General features: G+C 42.8%; 1 protein-coding gene and 1 pseudogene across 8 annotated transcripts in view; one reads left to right on the top strand and one right to left on the bottom strand.

Moving 5' to 3' along the window:
- The window catches only part of LOC110147236 (cleavage and polyadenylation specificity factor subunit 7 pseudogene), a 41,995-nt pseudogene extending 31,935 nt beyond the window's left edge, over positions 1 to 10,060 (bottom strand).
- Positions 9,848 to 16,358, top strand: part of TRIM9 (tripartite motif containing 9) — a 115,721-nt gene continuing 109,210 nt past the window's right edge. For 2 of the 8 annotated variants that reach the window (XM_070469122.1, XM_070469118.1), the window contains exon 1: positions 9,849 to 11,331. In XM_070469122.1, the coding sequence (XP_070325223.1) occupies positions 10,510 to 11,331 (822 nt within the window). In that variant the 5' untranslated portion in view covers positions 9,849 to 10,509. Of the gene's footprint in view, positions 11,332 to 16,358 lie in introns of all 8 variants that reach the window. The other 6 variants (XM_070469124.1, XM_070469120.1, XM_070469119.1 and 3 more) reach the window with 5 other exon arrangements.

Genomic DNA, 16,358 nt, shown 5'->3' with positions numbered 1-16,358 from the left:
CATATTTTAGCAAATTTCTTCTACCAAATGAGTTTGAACTCTATTTTATCTTATTTAGATGTCATCACGTAACAAGTGGTTCTTACTTTTCACTTATTGCAAAAACTTGTACAGGATGCTTTTAAGTATTAAGTGTCCCCCAGAGCCTATTCTCATTCTCATTCAGCCTGAGGAGAAAATTATCTGAAACATTTTTTTCTTGAAGACTATAGGGCATGTGCTCCCCCTCCTCCCTTTGTCCCTCCTCCTCCTCCCCCTCCTCCCCCTCTCCCTCCCACTCCTCCTCTTTCTTTCTCTCCCCCTCCTCCTCCCCCTTCCTTTCCTCCCCCTCCTCCTCCTCCTCTCCCCCTTTACCCCTCCTCAATATACGATTTCTTCATCCCCCTCTCTTTTCCTTCCTTCTTCCCTAGAAATTTAATGTGGATACTAAAGCCAGAGTTCCATAGAGCTTCAAGGAACCATCTAGGCATTCTTAAGACTTGGGAATTTAGGACCCACACAGTGTAGGACATGCACAAGATTATATAGCTCATACACTCTTGAGAAATCTAATTTTGTAAGTGTAAACTGCTTTATTCTTCAAGAAGCAACCAAGTTGAAAGAATCGGTACATCTAGGTCTTTATATTCAAGTCCAACATCTTTACAAATTGCCTTACCTTGTTCTTTCCCTTACCAACATTAAAAAATATATAAAAAACAAACAACAATTCTGGCTTTTCTGCTAGCTCAACATAGGGGAAAGAGAACTGAACCAGATGCAAAAAGTCCTGACTTAAAGTCCTGGCTCTGCTCCATAACTTTGGATAAGTCACTGGGGATTTTTTAAGTCCCAGAGATGTAAGGAACCTAGATATTTATCTACCAACCCCTCACCCACCCAGCATCACTTGTTGGGGCTGCTTCCAGGGGCATTAATTCCCCAACCTTCCCCTGTGTCTCAGCTGAGCATGCTCCCTTGGCTAGAAAATTCTCTCAAAAACTCACAGGTTTCTGCACTAAGTGTCTCTTTCAAAGGCTATGTTCATGCCTCGTCTCTGCCTATCTCTTCCATTCATCTCCCTTCACTGCTGTACTAGTCAGGTTAGGCTGTGCTGTGTGACCCTAACACACATCTCTCACACCTCTGGCTTAACACAGCAAAAGCTAATTTTCCTTAGTTGTTCTTTAGGCAGTGAATCACCAGTTCTGACAGCTGGTTTCTGTATGCAGATTCAGTGATCCAGGCAGCTCTGATCCATGGTTCAATAATATCTCAACACATTTTCCATAACTTTGTGTGGGAGCTTTTTATGAACTCAGTCTGGAAGTCACACATATCACTCCTGCACATATTTCTTTGGCCAACAAAGTCTTGCCTAAAAACAAAAAGTTTCATAGTCTCCCCTGTATCCAGGAAGGAAAAGGTATTGCTAAGCACTGGTAACATCTGCTCCCCCAGACAAGTTCCTTGAAACTAGCTTCCGTATAACTGTATTGGCTAATCTGGCCTCTGGTACACTTCATGAACTTTCTGTTTAGCATCTCCAATTAATATGCTCAGTCTTTCAGTTTCCCAAATTCAAACTCCTAACAGAAGAATTCCTATATCCTATATTCTCCTAGATTGGTCCTCCAGCATTACCAAAAGTGGTAACAGCTAAATGTAAAAGAAATTGTGAATGACTTCTGACTTTGAGGCTGAAACAGAGAAGAGCCTGAGGCAGTGTTTACAAACACCTAAAGAAAAATTCTATGGACAAGTTAATTTCCCTAGCAAACCATACGCTTCTTAAAGACAGGGGTAAAATATTTGAAAAACTTATTGAAGGTAGAGAAATTATCCAGGAAGACACCTTCAGAGAACATCACAGGGAACAATGGCATTAGAACTGTATTAGGCACTTTGGAGAAAGTATTAATAGCTCTGATTTCTAATTAGGATACAGTAAATTATATAAAGTCAGATTAATACTGTAACAACATATGTAAAGCACAGTTCCAAAATTTAAGATCAGAAACATGAGATTATTTTTTTAACTCTGGCATGTAACAATGAAGACTAGATAGGAGAAAGGGAATTTCAAGTAATAGTGCTCACACTCCTTCAGAAATTATTTTCAACTTCTTCTAAGAATTATTTTTTAGATATTTTTCAAGTTATAACACATGCTTGTTATAAAAAGTGAAATAACCTAGAAGAGTATATAAAGACTAAGCTAGCATCTCTCCTCACTTTTTGAACTTTTTTTATTGATGTTTTTAACTTAAATAGATGTTTCCATAAGTTTATTTATAATCTTTATTTACAATTAATTGACCATACATATGAATCTATTTCTAAACTCTACTGTTTCATTGATATATATTTCTATCCTTAAGCCATTAACACAACAGTTAATTACTGTAGCTTCATAGTAAGTCTTAAAATCAGTTAATATAAATCTTCAAGTTGTATCTTTTTCAAAATACTTTTGGCTGTTCTAACTTCTTTATATCTTCAAGTAGATTTTAGAATCAACTTGTCAGTCTCTTACCCCAAAAAAGGTCTGAAAATTTTCATTGGAATTGCATTGACTCTGTAGATCAATTTGGGGTAAACTGCCATCTTAACAATATTGAGTCTGCCAATCTATGAACATGGTGTATCTCACCATTTATTAAAGTTGCTTTTAATTTCTCTCTGAAATGTTTTGTAGTTGTCAGTGTATATATCTTATACGTTTCAAAATTCAAATTCATGATTTTTGATGCTGTTATAAATAGTATAGTTTTAATATCAATTGCTAATTATGCACTGCTAATATATAGAGATACAACTGATTTTTTGTATATTCAATGAGTTCTTTTCATTCTGGCTGAAGAGAATATGAATGGTACCTGGTTCTGTGTGTGCTCTGAGAATTGTTTACATTACAACTCCAATAATTGCTCTTTCCTCAGAAGTTGTCATTGCCCATCCTGGTGGAGATTCACCCTGTACATGCACATAGGGTATCCAAACACCAAGCAAATCCCCATGCAGATTCCTTGAAACTTTCTCTAGCTCTTTCCTCTCTCCAAATTCTAGCTTCCTTCACCTTCTTAAAATCAGGGAGATTGACGGGTTTTGTTAGAATTCCTCCTCCTTGTGTCAGTCTGGAATTTACAATCTGGTAGAAAGCCTGATTGAAGGTAGGACTTACCCTTTGTTTGCCTTCTCTCAGGAATTGTAGTCCTACACTGTCTGTTATCTAGGGTCTGACCATGGTTCATTCCTATAGTTAATCCTGCTTTTTAGGCATTTATGGAAGGAGGATGATCCTCATATGGCCAAAAGAAGGAATTTTGCCCCTGTAACTAAAGACTGATGACTCTAGAAGAGAATGCGGGAGGAACAGAGAGAATTCTTTCTCCTCTGAGTATTCATTCCTTAGAATCAGAGACTCTTGTGTTAATAATCAAGCATTGTAGTCAAAAGTAAACAGAAAAGCACCTATATTTTTCACTGAAAAACCTTTGTCTTAAAAAAAATGGAAAAGCCACTAGTACAGCTTAATTTGCTTGATTTATCGCTAAGGAACATCATTTGGGTGAAGAATTTAGTAAGTTTCAGAGGCATTTTACCCAAATGACAACATCTACAGTCAACCCTATCAATCCTTGTGCTTCAGGGCATGGGCTGATCATCAGCTGGAAGACAGAAGATATTCCCTATCGTACTTCTATAGCATCAACTACATTCAGGTCTTTATTTCCTTTAAACACAATTCATCGGAGGGCTGTAAGCACATTATGGCCAAATACTGCAACATGAGGGAGGGGAAAATATATAATATTTTAAAGAAACAAATTCAAGGAAATGATAAGTTATCAGGGAAGGTTAAGCAGAATAAGCATGTGTGTTCATTGATCAGTCGTGTCTGACTCTTTCAACCCCGTGAACTGTAGTCCATCAGTTTCCTCTGTCCATGGAATTTTCCAGGCAAGAATACTGAAGTGGGTTGCCATGTGCTTCTCCAGGGAGAATAAGCATAGAAAAAAAATTTTTAAAGGTCATTTTTGGTATCTATTACATACAGGGCCTGACAGAGAGTGAAGCTCATCATTTGTTGAATGAATGAATAAACAAAGAAGGAAAGAAATCCTAGCCTCACCAATATTTGACCTTCAGTACTTTGCTCATTCTCAGTTTACTCGTCTTTAAAATGGGGATATTTATACCCATCTCTTCTTGTTATCACAGAGATCAAAGTAGATTATAAATGTAAATAAATTAACTCACTGATGTGACTTAATCAATCACTGAGTCAGTAATGTATTTGTAGTATATATTTGTAATGTATTTGTAAATTCTTTCGCGTTTGTGTTGTTGAGCGAGAATTTTCTTTTCCTTTCTACTCAAATCACTGACTGTTCATTCTGAATCTTGTCTCAAATGTCATTTCTCTCTTACCTTTTCTTAAATAATGATTTCCAATTTAAACATTTTAAAATAAGCCATCAGTTTTTAACTTACTGCCTGGAACAGCATGAAAACTAAACAAATGATAGTCATTTAAATTTCCTGGGTTTGACTAAGCTAGTCTTGACCAAATAGACCTAACGAATCAATGATACATAATCAATATTTCTAGCAATGAAATCTTGATATATTTCATGTATATCTCTCACAGGTCTGAAGACTGGAAAGTACAAGATCAAGGTATTGGCAAATTTGGTAACTGGTGAAGATCTGCTTCCTCACCAGATGGGAGAGAGCAAGGGAGCTCTCTTGGGTTATGTTTTTAAGAGCACTAATCCAATTCACGAAGGCCCTGTCAAGGGCCACACCCCCTGATACCATGATCATTCAATGCATAGCAAATGGTGATCTGTGATAAGAAAGTTCAAACTCAGAAAAAGAGTGACAGCTGCTTACCTTGAAATATCAGAAGCACTGGGCTAAGGCTGCTCAGTTCAGTTCAGTTCAGTCACTCACTTGTGTCCGACTCTGCAACCCCGTGAATCGCAGGACGCCAGGCCTCCCTGTCCATTACCAACTCCCGGAGTTTACACAAATCCATGTCCATCGAGTTGGTGATGCCATTCAGCCATCTCATCCTCTGTCGTCCCCTTCTCCTCCTGCCCCCAATCCCTCCCAGCATCAGGGTCTTTTCGAATGAGTCAACTCTTCACATGAGGTAGCCAAAGTATTGGAGTTTCAGCTTCAGCATCAGTCTTTCCAATGAACACTCAGGACTGATCTCCTTTAGGATGGACTGGTTGGATCTTCTTGCAGTCCAAGAAACTCTCAAGAGTCTTCTCCAACACCACAGTTCAAAAGCATCAATTTTTTGGTGCTCAGCTTTCTTCACAGTCCAACTCTCACATCCATACATGACCAATGGAAAAACCACAGCCTTGACTAGACAGAACTTTGTTGGCAAAGTAATGTCTCTGCTTTTTAATATGTTGTCTAGGTTGGTCATAACTTTCCTTCCAAAGAGTAAGCGTCTTTTAATTTCATGGCTGCAATCACCATCTGCAGTGATTTTGGAGCCCCAAAAAATAAAGTCTGACACTGTTTCCACTGTTTCCCCATCTATCTCCCATGAAGTGATGGGACCAGATGCCATGATCTTAGTTTTCTGAATGTTGAGCTTTAAGCCAACTTTTTCACTCTCCTCTTTCACTTTCATCAAGAGCTTTTTAGTTCTTCTTCACTTTCTGCCATAAGGGTGGTGTCATCTGCTTATCTGAGGTTATTGATATTTCTGCCAGCAATCTTGATTCCAGCTTGTGCTTCTTACAGCCCAGCATTTCTCATGATGTACTCTGCATATAAGTTAAATAAGCAGGGTGACAATATACAGCCTTGACATACTCCTTTTCCTATTTGGAACCAGTCTGTTGTTCCATGTCCAGTTCTAACTGTTGCTTCCTGACCTGCATACAGGTTTCTCAAAAGGTGGGTCAGGTGGTCTGGTATTCCCATCTCTTTCAGAATTTGCACAGTTTATTGTGATCCACACAGTCAAAAGCTTTGGCATAGTCAATAAAGCAGAAATAGATGTTTTTCTGGAACTCTCTTGCTTTTTTGATAATCCATCGGATGTTGGCAATTTGATCTCTGGTTCCTCTGCCTTTTCTAAAACCAGCTTGAACATCTGGAAGTTCACGGTTCATATATTGCTGAAGCCTGGCTTGGAAAATTTTAAGCATTTCTTTACTAGCGTGTGAGATGAGTGCAATTGTGTGGTAGTTTGAGCATTCTTTGGCATTTCCTTTCTTTGGGTTTGGAATGAAAACTGACCTTTTCCAGTTCTGTGGCCACTGCTGAGTTTTCCAAATTTGCTGGCATATTGAGTGCAGCACTTTCACAGCATCATCTTTCAGGATTTGAAATAGCTCAACTGGTATTCCATCACCTCCACTAGCTTTGTTCGTAGTGATGCTTCCTTAGGTCCACTTGACTTCACATTCCAGGATGTCTGGCTCTAGGTGAGTGATCACACCATCGTGATTATCTGGGTCATGAAGATCTTTTTTGTACAGTTCTCCTGTGTATTCTTGCCACCTCTTCTTAATGTCTTCTGCTTCTGTTAGGTCCATACCATTTCTGTCCTTTATTGAGCCCGTCTTTGCCTGAAATGTTCCCTTGATATCTCTAATTTTCTTGAAGAGATCTCTAGTTTTTCCCATTCTGTTGTTTTCCTCTATTTCTTTGCATTGATTGCTGAGGAAGACTTTCTTATCTCTCCTTGCTATTCTTTGGAACTCCGCATTCAAATGAGAATATCTTTCCTTTTCTCCTTTGCTTTTTGCTTCTCTTCTTTTCACAGCTATTTGTAAGGCCTCCTCAGACAACCATTTTGCCTTTTTGCATTTCCTTTCCATGGGGATGGTCTTGATCCCTCTCTCCTGTACAATGTCATGAACCTCCATCCATAGTTCATCAGGCACTCTGTCTATCAGGTCTAGTCCCTTAAATCTATTTCTCACTTCCACTGTATAGTCATAAGGGATTTGATTTAGGTCATACCTGAATGGTCTAGTGGTTTTCCCTACTTTCTTCAATTTCAGTCTGAATTTGGCAATAAGGAGTTCATGATCTGAGCCACAGTCAGCTCCTGGTCTTGTTTTTGCTGACTGTATGGGGCTTCTCCATCTTTGGCTGCAAAGAATATAATCAGTCTGATTTCAGTGTTGACCATCTGGTGATGCCCATGTGTAGAGTCTTCTTTTGTGTTTTTGGAAGAAGGTGTTTGCTATGACCAGTGCATTCTCTTGACAAAACTCTATTAGCCTTTGCCCTGCTTCATTCCAAACTCCAAGGCCAAATTTGCCTGTTACTCCAGGTGTTTCTTGACTTCTTACTTTTGCATTCCAGTCCCCTATAATGAAAAGGACATCTTTTTTCAGTGTTAGTTCTAAAAGGTCTTGCAGGTCTTCATAGAACTGTTCAACTTCAGCTTCTTCAGCGTTACTGCTTGGGGCATAGGCATACCATGATACTGAATGGTTTGCCTTGGAAACGAACAGAGATCATTCTGTCATTTTTGAGATTGTATCCAAGTACTGCATTTCGGACTCTTTTGTTGACCATGATGGCTACTCCATTTCTTCTAAGGGATTCCTGCCCACAGTAGTAGATATAATGGTCATCTGAATTAAACTCACCCATTCCAGTCCATCTTAGTTCACTGATTCCTAGAATGTCAACGTTCACTCTTGCCATCTCCTGTTTGACCACTTCCAATTTGCCTTGATTCATGGCATGCCTTGCTTCATTCATGCCTTGATTCATGTGAGTTTGGAACTCACCTAACATTCCAGGTTCCTATGCAATATTGCTCTTTACAGCATCGGACCTTGCTTCTATCACCAGTCACATCCAAAACTGGGTATTGTTTTTGCTTTGGCTCCATGCCTTCATTCTTTCTGGAGTTATTTCTCCACTGATCTCCAGTAGTATATTGGACACCTACCAACCGGGGGAGTTCCTCTTTCAGTATCCTATCATTTTGCCTTTTCATACTGTTCATGGGGTTCTCAAGGCAAGAATACTGAAGTGGTTTGCCATTCCCTTCTCCAGTGGACCACATTGTGTTAGACCTCTCCACCATGACCCGTCCGTCTTGGGTGGCCCCACACGGCATGGCTTAGTTTCATTGAGTTAGACAAGGCTGTGGTCCTGTGATCAGATTGGCTAGTTTTCTGTGATTATGGTTTTAGTGTGCCTGCCCTCTGATGCCCTCTCGCAACACCTACCATCTTACTTGGCATTCTCTGACCTTGGACGTGGGGTATCTCTTCATGGCTGCTCCAGCAAAGCGCAGCCGCTGCTCCTTACCTTGGACGAGGGATATCTTCTCACGGCCGCCCCTCCTGACCTTGAATGTGGAGTAGCTCCTCTCGGCCCTCCTGCGCCCTGCAGCAGCAGCTCCTTGGAGGTGGGGTAGCTGCTCTGGGCCACCACCCCTAGCCTCCGCCTAAAGCTGCTACAATTGACCAAATGCATATAAAAGTCATTTGAAGGGCTGTTAATTATGAGTGGCACTAACACTCCTTTCTAACAATTTATTAATCACTGTTTGTTATTAGCAAATTCTCTTGGGATTTATAAATTAGATGTATCCTGCAAATAGATAATGTTCCAAACTCACATGAAAATGTTCAATGTCTGTAAACGGAGTTAAATAGATCTTTGGATGCTCTGGACTCAACTAATTAAAAGCTAAAAATAAATCACATAGAAATCAACTATACTCCAACAAAAAATCACATAGCATTTGTAGTTAACATAACTTTAAATGAGAACTTTTCCCCCCAATGATCAGGCGCTGTTTTTATTGCAATTGAAGAAAGGTGTTGGAAAGATAACCTAGTTTATTGGACTATCCCCAGGCGCAGGGTTATAAAAACTCCTCTTTTCCCCCCCTGCACAGTAGAGTGGTTTAAATGAGCTGCAATCAAGTCATCTTTTTGGAAGATGGAAAATTGGAATATTTGTTAAAACTTGGAAAGAAATTTTGTCATTTACTTCACGAATCATTCAGCAAAAGGCAGCCATGTGCTACTTGAAATAAGTTACTACCTCAGCATATCACCATGTCACTTAACCTAAAGGTGGATTTGGGGGTGTTTTTGGATTTTTTTTTTTTTTTTTTTTTTTTTTTGGTCCTCCATCATCAAATTAGCAGTACTGCAAGCAAGGGACAGGACCAGTTATCTCCAGCGATGACTGGGGAGAGAGAGAAGAGTGCTTAATATTTAAGAACTGACACTAGAACTACCCTGCCCCCACCATCACCATCACCTCATGCACTTCGCTAGAAGAAACAGGAAGAACCCACCATCCTGGAAGCTGTAGTAGATGCTATTTGGTGTCATACAGAGACTCTGCAGGGACACAGTGATCCATTTACCGAACTGTGGGCACTCAGAAATAAGCAACCCAATCCTGCCTCAACTGAACCAAAGATTCTGCTGCTCTTATTTCGGAAAATCAGCCAGGTGCTGACAGCCTGGTGAGAGGACAGCTTTGAGGGAACGGGGACTGAAGTGGGGATATAGGGACACATTCACATCACACGGTAAGAAGCCTCTGGGCCGAGTTTGTACTGAAAGCGTGAAATGAAGGGGCCGTAGATTTTAACTAGTATACTGAGCTTTACGTGGGTCCCTAGTTTAAGTCACACAGCAACACTAGGAAATCGATATTGTTCCCTTTTAGACAGCAGGAACCGGGAGAGAAAGAAGACAAAGAAGAGTTGACTTCTGCCAGGGCTCACGGCCTGCACCATCGGGTCCCCGGAAGCTGGAGTGCAGGGACCGGCTTCCGCGGGTTCCTGAGCTGGGGAGAAAGTCCCCGCTACAGTACAGAAACCGAGGTCTGGGTGAGGCGCCAGCAACGGAAGGAGAAGGGCCGACTCCTCTGTGGTGCAGCACTCGCCGAGGGGAGGTCGGCCCGGAGACCATAGCTGCAAGCCAAACGCAAACGCCGGCGATAGGCACCAACTCCTCTGCCAGCCTCCTCGCTGCGAGGAGGGGTTTCTCACGCTCCGTTCTCGGGCGACTGAGCCGGAGGTCGGAAGGAAGCGGGGCGAGGGATGAGTCATCCCGCCTAATTCCTCCTTCCCGGTCCCTTCGCCTCCGCATGCCGGCCGCCTCCCGAGATTTTGCAGCCGGGAATGAAGACTCCCCTCATGCTCAGAATCCTCCACCAAACCCCCTGTGACCTGCAGAGGAGAGGAGAAGGATGGGGCATGTGGCCAATAAGAGCTTCGCTCTCTCGTTCTCCGTCCAATCGGCCGCTGTTTACAGGTTGGGGCGGGACTAGGGGGAGAGGAGGGGGCGATCCCAGGCTGGCTCTGGGCGCCGAGGTTCGGTGGCTCATAGAGAGAGCGCCTCGCAGGGAGTCGGCGCCTAAGCGACGCGGGAAGGAGCCACTGCCAAAACCACCGCCGCCACTGCTGGCCAAGGTGCTGGACACGACAGGCCAGCCGGCCACCTCGTCAGCTCAGGCGCCCGTTGCAGCCGCAGCTGCTTCGCTCCCAGCCCGGTCCCCATGGAAGAGATGGAAGAAGAGTTAAAATGCCCCGTGTGCGGCTCCTTCTATCGCGAGCCCATCATCTTACCCTGCTCTCACAATATATGTCAGGCGTGCGCCCGCAACATCCTGGTACAGACCCCGGAGTCAGAGTCCCCCCAGAGCCGACGGGCCTCGGGCTCCGGGGTCTCTGATTATGATTATCTGGACCTGGACAAGATGAGCCTGTACAGCGAGGCGGACAGCGGCTACGGCTCCTACGGGGGGTTCGCCAGCGCCCCTACTACACCATGCCAGAAGTCCCCCAACGGCGTCCGTGTGTTCCCCCCGGCTATGCCGCCACCGGCCACCCACCTGTCACCGGCCTTGGCCTCTGTGCCCCGCAACTCCTGTATCACCTGCCCCCAGTGCCACCGCAGCCTCATCTTGGATGACCGGGGACTCCGCGGCTTCCCCAAGAACCGCGTCCTGGAAGGGGTAATTGACCGCTACCAGCAGAGCAAAGCGGCTGCCCTTAAATGCCAGCTCTGCGAGAAGGCACCCAAGGAAGCCACCGTCATGTGTGAACAGTGCGATGTCTTCTACTGTGACCCGTGCCGCCTGCGCTGCCACCCGCCCCGGGGTCCTCTGGCCAAGCATCGCCTGGTACCCCCGGCCCAGGGCCGCGTGAGCCGGCGGCTAAGCCCACGGAAGGTCTCCACCTGCACAGACCACGAGCTGGAGAACCACAGCATGTACTGCGTGCAGTGCAAGATGCCCGTGTGCTACCAGTGCTTGGAGGAGGGCAAACACTCCAGCCACGAAGTCAAGGCTCTAGGAGCCATGTGGAAACTGCACAAGGTAAGTCCTAAGAAAACCCACCCCTAACTCCCCGCGCCTCCGATCCTCCAGTTTTGCAGCAGATGACACCCCCCCCCCCCCCTTTTGCGCACAGTGCATCCCAACGGGGGCGCAATGCAGGTGCCTCCGATATCTGCTTCCCCCGTCTGGTGCATTGCAGGAAGCGCAGGGGGACCTTAAACGGCGCACAGGGGAGTTGAACCTCTCCAGAGAGTTGTTTCGGGGATGCGTAGAGCGGGTCTCCCCGGGCACGTTGCCTGCGAGCCAGGCGCAGGGCGCCCCCTCCCCGCCGCAGACGTGCAACTCTGGGCCGCCACCAGCGAGTGGGAAAGCGATGCGTTACTGGGCCCACCCGCGGCTGTTCTCTGGGCCGCCAGGGACGCTCCAGGGCAGAGCCGGTTTGGGGCTCCCGCCGTGATCCCCGGGGAGGAGGTGAGGGCGGTTGGGTGGCGCGGACCGCTGGGTGCGGAGCTGCTGAATAGGCTGGCGCCTGGAGTCGCGGCGGGGGCGGGGAACACGCCGCGAGCGGAATATTGATATGTAGGCGCTGGCCCAAACCCAGCGTCCGCGGTGGAAGGATGCGGATCCGGGTGCTTTGCGCTCAGGAGGTGTAAGAGTGGGGAGTAGGGTGGAAGAAGGGAAAAAAAGAAAGAAAGAAATCCTGTAGTCGCCATGGCAACACGGCCAAAAGGCTGAGGCCCTGACCCTCGCAGAGAGGACGTGGGCTGGAGGAGCAGGACTGGAGGTTTCTCCGCGGTCGCGGCCTGAAAACTAGGCAGGTGCATCTTCCAGTTTCTCAGGGTAACCCCTCCTATTGACCACCTACACACTCGTTTGTCCAGAATTCAACCGTTTTCCTTTATCAGTAGTTGTCTGTGCAAACTTTGAGACACCTGTTACCAAATTTATCTTTCTGATGTCTTTTGATGGCACCGCCGCCAAAGCTAGCCTCAAGAACAAGGCCTTTAACAGCTTGTTAGGTCATGCCGCTCCCCTGTTCAGAGTCCTTCCGTTGCCCCCACGTTTCTTAGACAGCCCTTAGGAAGGTCAGCCAGGGCCTCACATGACCTTTGGCCTCACCCACCTTATTTCCTCCCACTCCCTCCGCTTGAGCCAGCTGTCCCTCTGCTCTTCCTCCACAAACACCAGGCCCCCCTGACCCCAGTGCCTTTGCATCTGATATTCCTTCAGCTCCAGACCAAATACCCTGTATCTTAGTTCACTCTCTTGCCTCCTTCAGATCATTACTCAGATGTCACCCTTGCAATGAGACCTTTCTGATTCCTTTAGTTCCCTCTCTGCTTTATTTTACCCAGTAGTACTTACCACTCACTGGCATGCTATATATTTTAATTAACATGTTACTTTTGTGTTTATCTATTGCTCCCCCAACACACACACACATACAAATAAGCTTCAGGAGGAAGGAGATCTCTTTAATGTTGCCCACACTGATTAGGAGGAAGGGAACCACTCTTGAGATGTACATAAATCTTTTACTTTTTAAAAAAATCCACTTACTTGGGGGTGCAAACGTCAAGGCAGGGGTTCAGGACTATTATAGGGAGGTTTTCTTTACACTGTTGAGTTGCAACTCAAGAATGAGGCAGGGCAGTAGAGATGGTCTTCAGGTATCAGCTGTGGGGCCCCCCACTCAGGATTTCTTGGCACTCCCTGGAGACCAGAAAAGCTAGCCTTTGAGAAAGGCCCTTGGGTTAAGGGGGGAAATATTGATAATTTAAAGCAATATTGATAATTTAAAGCAAGAAAAAAATAAGCATCACCATTTTCAGCAGTCAGGGAGCTCAACTCATTATTGATTGAATGTGATCCACATTTACAGTTATTTCTGTTCTCACATATAGTCTTCTGAACTGTATTAGTACTGTTGGAGACAATTCAGCACAAATTTGAGCTCTGCCCCACCCCAGGCACATGCCACTTTTTAAACATTTCAATTTAAATTGTTTAAATGATGTTTAATTTTGAAAGTTTTCAAAACTTTAATTCATGGCCAATATTTTCTTCCTACTATGATTTCACTCCTAAACTGCTAACTATAGCCTACATTGAGTTGCCCTACAAATTACCATATCATTGGGGCTAAGAAATTAATCACCTTGTCCAGGAAAAAGGACTTACAGGCATACACTAATTAGGATGGTCAAACCACAGCAGTATTTTTCTGTGAAGAAGAACCTATACTTTATCCATTAAAACCAAAGGCAGCCTTTAAATCTCCATCAAGCCCCTATGTCAAATGTAGATTTGAAATGTTAAATCAAAACCAGAATTGAAAGAGACACGTGTACCCCAGTGTTCATCGCAGCACTGTTTATAATAGCTAGGACATGGAAGCAACCTAGATGTCCATCAGCAGATGAATGGGTAAGAAAGCTATGGTACATATACACAATGGAATATTACTAAGCCATTAAAAAGAATACATTTGAATCAGTTCTAATGAGGTGGATGAAACTGGAGTCTATTATACAGAGTGAAGTAAGCCAGAAAGAAAAATACAAATATAGTATGCTAACACATATATATGGAATTTACAAAGATGGTAACGATAACCCTATATGCAAGACAGAAAAAGAGACACAGATGTATAGAACAGTCTTTAGGACTCTGTGGGAGAGGCCGAGGGTGGGATGATTTGGGAGAATGGCATTGAAACATGTATATTATCATATGTGAAATGGATCACCAGTCCAGGTTTGATGCATGAGACAGGGTGCTTGGGGCTGGTGCACTGGGATGACCCAGAGGGATGGGATGGGGAGGGAGGTGGGAGGGGGGATTCAGGATGGGGAACACATGTACACCCGTGGTGGATTCATGTCAGTGTATAGCAAAACCACTACAATATTGTAAAATAATTAGCCTCCAATTGAAATAAATAAATTTATATTTTAAAAAAAGAAATGTTAAATCATTTGTTTTACAGTAATAGAGGCTGTGAGTAGACACTATGGTGTAGACAGTGTTGAAATTTGAATGTCTGCTAAAAAGAATAATGTAAAGCCCTTAAGACATGACATAAGTAGACTAGGAAGGGAATATTGGTTCATTTAAAAAAGATTTCTTCTCTGATCTTTGGTATATTTCTTCAAAATAGTAAATACAATTTTTGTTCTGTCAGTATCACAATGATTAAACTGCCAAGAAATATAAGGCAGGAGGATGACAGATTTTAACATTCATTTATCAACTGTTAGATGAACAACAAACATTATTTGCTCACCATGTCTGCTTAATAAGATAATCAATGTGTTAACATTCAGTTTTCTCATATAGTCTATCTTCCATCATCACAAAAAACTCATGAGCCAGAATTCCTAAGTCCTTCAGAATATAGGAGAACAAAGAACTATACTAAGTAGTTCTCCCAAAGTTGGACAGTTATTTATCAACACAGGTTATCACTAGATCTGAAAGTTTTCATTAATATTTAGTCATTTCCAGTGATAAAACTGTGTGAATAAGTGTTTCCCTCAGGAAACAAGACAAAATGGCTGAAGTTTATCTTTTATGTGCTTTTAAAAACAATTGGTTGAAACTCGTTAGTTGTCAATTGACTAAATTGACTTACTTTTCAGGTATCTATGGCCTTCAAAATCCATGAAAAATAATAATACAGGAAGTGTCCTTGTAGGAAAAAAAATCTGGTGACATTTTTTATTTAGTATCAGTACTTTCTCTATTCCGTATCTAACTTAGGTTGGTATAAAGAAATTCTGTGCACACAAAACAGGATTTTGTAGGTACTTTAATATAGGCAATTGGAACCATTATTATTACTTTGTAATTTTAGCAATTCATATTTCTAAATCTAACATTATTCTTGAATTCCTGATGTATTTTATCAATCACTGAATCAGTAATACATTTGTAAATTCTTTCATGTTTTTACTATTGAGCAAGAATTTTCTTTTCCTTTCTACCCTAATCACTGTTCATTCTAAATATTGTCTCAAATGTTATTTCTCTCCTAGGTTCTTTTTCTTAAATAAAGATTTGTAATTTAAGCATTTTAAAATAAACCATCAGTTATTATGCTGATTTTCAGCATAATTATTCATTATGATTATGAAAAAATTCATAATTTTCAGCATATTATTCATCTTCAAGGCATTCTGGGGAAGAAATACCTGCTTTGTAGTGTGGTGGTATCTCATCAAATATTTGCATGATAAATGTGTTATTTAATGTAACTAAAGTGGTGTTCAGTTAGATATATACATCAGCAGTAGACACAGTATAACCTAGATGTTCCTATGGTAAATGCAATAGGTAACATATGTCCATGTTTTTAAATTTTTAAAAATTTGCTTCAAGTATAATGAGAACATTCTGTGAGCAAGGTAAACATTCTTACAAGTATTAAGGGAATGTTACAGAGGACTAAATTGTTTCTCATTGTACTGAGGCAAAAACAGAAAGAGCTAGATGAAGTTCTGGCTTCCAGACCTGATTTTTTCCACTTACCTGCTGGTAACTTTAGGCAAATCTATAACCTGTCTGTGCTTCCTACCCACAGCATGTAAAGCATCTAAAACTATATTTTTGACAGTATTTAAAAAAAATAATTATAAAGTTTGTAACTTAGTAATTTTAGTTTGCCAAAATAGAAAGTTTTTGACTAAAACAGAAGTTATTGTCTCATTAGTCAACTGTTGTTGTGTATGTGTATGTGTGTTAGTCACCAGGTTGTGTCCCATTCTTTGCAACCCCATGGACTGTAGCCCGCCAGGCTCCTCTGTCCATGGAATTCTCCAGGCAAGAATATGGGAGTGGGTAGCCATCCCCTTCTCCAGGGGCTCTTCCCTGACCCAAGGACTGAAGCTGGGTCTCCCTCATTGCAGGAATATTCCTTACCATCTGAGCCACCAGGGGCGCTCTGAGCTATTACTGCATAGAAATCCCCCAACTTGGGACACTTTGCTTGCTCCTTAAAGAGCACAGGGTGCAGTATAAAGACTATTCTTAAAGATGGTCTCAAAGACTGAGCCAGATCCTAATGG

Source organism: Odocoileus virginianus, chromosome 6 (genome assembly GCF_023699985.2).
Source record: "Odocoileus virginianus isolate 20LAN1187 ecotype Illinois chromosome 6, Ovbor_1.2, whole genome shotgun sequence".
Lineage (NCBI taxonomy): Eukaryota > Metazoa > Chordata > Mammalia > Artiodactyla > Cervidae > Odocoileus > Odocoileus virginianus.
The sequence above is the reverse complement of the archived record's forward strand: the minus strand, read 5'-3'. Positions and strand labels throughout refer to the sequence as shown.